This window comes from Patiria miniata, unplaced genomic scaffold (genome assembly GCF_015706575.1).
Source record: "Patiria miniata isolate m_02_andy unplaced genomic scaffold, ASM1570657v1 HiC_scaffold_1, whole genome shotgun sequence".
NCBI classification, from domain to species: domain Eukaryota; kingdom Metazoa; phylum Echinodermata; class Asteroidea; order Valvatida; family Asterinidae; genus Patiria; species Patiria miniata.
In genome coordinates this window covers 14,161,129-14,166,351 of record NW_024037047.1, presented here as the reverse complement: position 1 = coordinate 14,166,351, position 5,223 = coordinate 14,161,129, and the positions used below count along the sequence as shown (strand labels likewise).

The 5,223-nt window shown below is 45.3% G+C and overlaps 1 protein-coding gene across 1 annotated transcript; it reads left to right on the top strand.

Annotated features, from left to right (window-relative positions):
- The first annotated feature begins 2,780 nt into the window (after window positions 1-2,780).
- On the top strand, window positions 2,781-4,874 carry LOC119730531 (uncharacterized protein K02A2.6-like). Its single transcript, XM_038203503.1, has one exon. The coding sequence runs from the start codon at window positions 2,781-2,783 to the stop codon at window positions 4,872-4,874; it is 2,094 nt and encodes a 697-aa protein (XP_038059431.1).
- Window positions 4,875-5,223: the final 349 nt, after the last annotated feature.

Below are 5,223 nucleotides of genomic sequence, written 5' to 3'. Positions count from 1 at the left end.
TTCGAAACTGAGTGGACAATTTTTTGTTGTGTGTGTGTGATTGTTGGACCTCCGGCGGAGTGCCCTGACCTGTTTCTTTTGTGCTGGGCGCGCACCGGAAATTGGGTTCTATTTCGTGACGCGTGTGGTCTGGCGCGCGCGGGAGGGGATTTGGCAAAGTGCCCGGGCGGCCTGTGGATTGTTATACATTGTTATACATTGCTATCTGTAGTGTGTTTTGGAAGAGCACTAGTGTAACGTGGTAGTTGTTGTTCTGACAGTTGCGCGGAAGGTTATCTTGTTGGAAGTCCTGTGTACGCTCCCCTTTTCCGTTGTTACCGGTCTTGAGGGACAAGAACCCCTGGTCCACGCTACAATATATACACACACAAAAAACGACGGTCAAAATGGGCATACAGTTGTAAGTCTGTGGAATTAAAGAAAACAAAACAGACATTTCATTAGTTTGTTATCATTTTACTTTACCTTGCTTAACAAAACCCAATCATTTATGAGTAAGAATATTCTGACATTTAAACTAATATTTTGACGGAAGCATCATGGTGCACATATACTGCCCATGTAGTCCATGGGCCAGACCAGATATTGGTACCACCCGAGGTGGCAAAACATTAAGGGTGCAAATGCTTTGTAGGATCGACCTAAGTACAAAAACATGTGAAAGCAACTCCAAATGAGTAGCTTAATCTTTGTTTTTCTTAGTTTTGTGTTTTGCCATTAAGTTACATTATAATTGCATTATATGTACATCCCTTAGCATATTGGTTGGCATAATATTGATTACACTGTTATTGCAGGTGATTATGGCAATAAAATACAGACAGGTAGTTGGTGAACAACGTATCCTGTGCCAGTAGTGCATGTTGATTGTTACTACACATTTTGTTTCGGGGGGGGGGGGGAGGGGGTATGTTACGGTACTCTGGCTTAACCCTAAATGGGCGGGGGCGGAATCCGCCTCCCCCTTTTGACTTTTTCCGCCTTGAAAAAAAAGTGTTTTCCGCGACCCAAGCAGTTATTACTTTTTAGCCTGGAGCCTTGCACATCGTTCGATACCAAATTATAAAAATTATACCGTCGCTACGCGCCATGAAAAATGAATTTGCCCATATACGAAGTGTACACAGAGCAGAATTAACATTCGTGCATATGAATAATTAATGAGCCATAATCCAACCCTACCCGATGCACATCATTAATGTCTAAGGATGATAAATTGATGTGATAGCAATCCCAGGGTGGTAGCTTAGTGGTAGTAAATGCCCACTTTTTAAAGCCTAGTCAGAATGAGCTTACTACATAAGTCCTTAGCACTTTGGTTAGGATATGGTTGTACAATTCGCAATAACACCATTATGCTCTGTTGTATAATGATGAATTTGGTCAAATTATTGGTTTGCTATAGGTTTTCAAAATGACGTCACGTAAAAATATATATTGCCTCTAGAGGGCGCTGTTCGTAGATATATATAATGTGCTTATATATTACACAAGATGTTTAGATGGCTAAACATTATTTTAAACATTAATCTTTTGTTTGTGTCCCCTGTAAACCAAGCCAAACTTAATTACTGGTTTAAAAGTGTTGATTTAGGTCTGTTTTAACTATTTAAATAGTAACATTTTAAAAAAATGGCCAGTATAGCACCTGTCTGAGTAACATAAACTGCCTGTATATCATACATATAATATTCATACTAGCGTCATGTGTACAAAGGGCCTCGACTTGATTGACACAAACGTGTATCTGTTTATTAACATAGTTCAGCAGAAAGCACTAAAATAATGGATAGTTTTAACACTAAAAGAACCGGGGGATTTCCGCCCTCCCCCCCCCCCCAAGATCTCGGCAATCGAGTAACGAAAAAATATGAAACTTATTACATGCATAGAACAACTTATCATGAACATAGCCAAGAAGTTTCATGACTATAGGTGAAATGATTTTGGATTATGGCTCATTAATTATTCATATGCACGAATGTTAATTCTGCTCTGTGTACACTTCGTATATGGGGAAATTCATTTTTCATGGCGCGTAGCGACGGGTATAATTTATATAATTTGGTATCAAACGATGTGCAAGGCTCCAGGCTAAAAAGTAATAACTGCTTGGGTCGCGGAAAACAATTTTTTTCAAGGCGGAAAAAGTCAAAAGGGGGAGAGCGGATTCCGCCAACGCCCATTTAGGGTTAAGCCAGAGTACCGTAACATACCCCCCCCCCCCCACGAAACAAAATGTGTAGTAACAATCAACATGCACTACTGGCATAGGATACATTGTTCACCAACTACCTGTCTGTATTTTATTGCCATAATCACCTGCAATAACAGTGTAATCAATATTATGCCAACCAATATGCTAAGGGATGTACATATAATGCAATTATAATGTAACCTAATGGCAAAACACAAAACTAAGAAAAACAAAGATTAAGCTACTCATTTGGAGTTGCTATTGTCGTATGTCCATGCATTATGATACGTTCTGTGAGGGACACCAACTACACGTTCCATGAGTTACAGTGTGTATTAAAATGGCGGCGCCCATGCCACGAGTTCCTGTGAAGACTCGGTGAGTTCGTTCCATTATTTACTGGTTTGAAAGGACCCATAAACACAACATAGTGACAGCGGTGGTCCCAGTAAATGTTTGCGGACATAATCAGTGACATTTTGAGACTGTATCACGTCAGGTAGTTGGACATTTTGTGGCAAAACAAACCGTTATTTTTCGTCCGATTCGCCACGTACGTACGTGTGTCTAACGTACATCGATCATGTCGCAGTCACAGGGGGCGCCCTATAGTTCAGCTTTGATCGGACGGCTCGATCCATATGACCAAGTAGAGGAAATCACCAACTACCTCGAACGATTGGACCTGTATTTCAAGGCCAATGACATTTCTCCAGCCAAGCAGTCTGCTGTTCTGCTGAGTTGTATCGGAGCAAATGTGTACAAAACTGTGAAGAGCCTTTCTGAACCTGTGGCAGTCACTGAAAAGACTTACGCTGAACTGTGTACTCTGCTCAAATCGCACTACGGACCCAAACGACTGGTGATTGCTGAACGATTCCGGTTTTATCAGCGCAATCAAAATGCTAGTGAGACTGTAGCACAGTATTCTGTGGAATTGCAAACCTTGGCTGGACCGTGTAAATTCGGTTCTTTTCTTGATGATGCCCTCCGCGACCGGCTAGTTTGCGGCATACGCAGTTTGTTCATCCAGAAACACTTGCTCACCAAAGATGGCCTGACATTCTCCAAAGCCATCGAACTTGCCAAAACGCTTGAAACAGCCACAAAGGATCAGCAGGACATTAAGGCCCGGGGAGATAGTAATACTACTACAGTCCAGGCAGTCCATCAGGTGCAGCAGCGCCAGAAGCAACGCTCCAACAAGCCTCCCATGAGAAGGGATCAGCGATCCTCGTACCCCAGACTGAGTGGTCCCCTTTGCCAGAATTGCGGCTACGCCTCTACCCATAGAACTTGTCCTGCCAAGGGACAACACTGTAAGAGCTGCAATAAGATCGGCCACTTTTCAAAAGTCTGCCGATCAAGGCCCAAACAGATGCGAGCAGTTCTCCAGACAGATCCAGAACAAGAGGATGAAACCTGTACTTTTGCAGAGAACGAGTTCTTTGTCGGTGCCATACGCCGACAGCAACTGCCCATCGATGACGTTTGGAGACAGGATCTCCATGTACATGGACAGACTGTGTCATTCCTACTTGACACGGGCTCTGAGGTCAATATCCTCCCGCTTGACATCTTCAACGCGCTGAATGTCCCCGATAAGACCCTACAGCCGTCCTCAACACGCCTTACAGGATTCTTCGGGGGAAAAGCCACACCAATCGGCCAGACCAGACTCATTTGCCAAGTCAAGGGCAAAACTCAAAGCTTGCTGTTCCTCATCTTGCCTCAGGGAGAACCAGTCATAGGCAAGCATGCCTGTGACTCGCTTGGATTGGTCCACAGAGTCTACACTCTACTCAGCCATGAGAGTGTTTTTGAAGGGGGTGGATGTCTGCATGGACAAGCAGTTAGCATCAAGGTAGACGAAGCCACCACCCCTTACTGCGTCATGACTCCTCGTCGTATCCCCATTCCTCTCATGCCCAAACTGAAAGAGGAGCTGGAGAGGATGGAGCAACAGAACATCATTCAGCGTATCACTGACCCCACAGATTGGTGCTCGCCTATTGTGATAGCGCCGAAAAAGAATGGTGACATTCGCCTATGCGTAGACCTCAGACGACTGAACAAAGCAGTTGTCAGGGAGAGGTTTACCATACCAACCGTCGAAGAAGTCCTCGGCAAAGTCGCTGGCGCCCAGATATTCTCCCTGCTAGATGCCAAGCATGGCTTCTGGCAAGTACCACTGACAGAGGAAAGCCAGAAGTTCACTACCTTCATTACACCATTCGGGCGTTACTGCTTTAAACGCCTTCCATTTGGCATCACATCGGCACCAGAAATATATCAACGCATCATGTGCGACCTTCTAACCGACATACCCGGGCTCGTGGTGTACATGGACGACGTACTGATCACCGGTCGCACAAAAGAAGAACACGATGAAAGACTCCAGCGCATTCTCGAAATTGTGCAGAACGCTGGACTACAGCTGAACAAGGACAAATGCAAAATCGCCCAAACAAAGGTCGACTTCCTCGGCATGAAGCTCGATAAAGACGGCATCCATGCCGACCCTGCGATCATCCAAATGCCACCGCCAACCACCAAAACCGAAGTCAAACGACTAATGGGGATGATCAACTGGCTTGCGCGATTCATTCCCCATGTCTCTTCAGTCGCTGCACCAATTAATGACCTACTGAAGAGTGATGTCCTGCACGCCTGCTGATGGGTCGCGAACTACGCACCACATTGCCAACACTCCCTCGCAATCTCCGTCCCAGGGTGATCAATACGCACCAGTTGAAGGCAGCTGACAAGCAACGTAAGGCCAAGAGCGAGTCTTACTTCAACGAGAAGCATGGCGTTCGTCAGCTGTGTGAGCTGAAACCAGGTGACACGGTGCGGATCCGCAACAAAACACATCTGAGTCCGTTGGGTGAGGTGGTTCGAAAAGCAGGTCCCCCACGCTCCTACATTGTCAACGTTCAGGGCGTCGAGTATCGTCGTAACCGTCGCCACTTGCTGCTTATCCCAGAACCAGAACCAGTTCTTGAAGTCCAGACCCCACCTGACCC

What these genes read in the sequence shown, in the direction of transcription:
- LOC119730531 (XM_038203503.1), top strand. Translation starts at nt 2,781, where the DNA reads ATGTCGCAGTCACAGGGGGCGCCCTATAGTTCAGCTTTGATCGGACGG.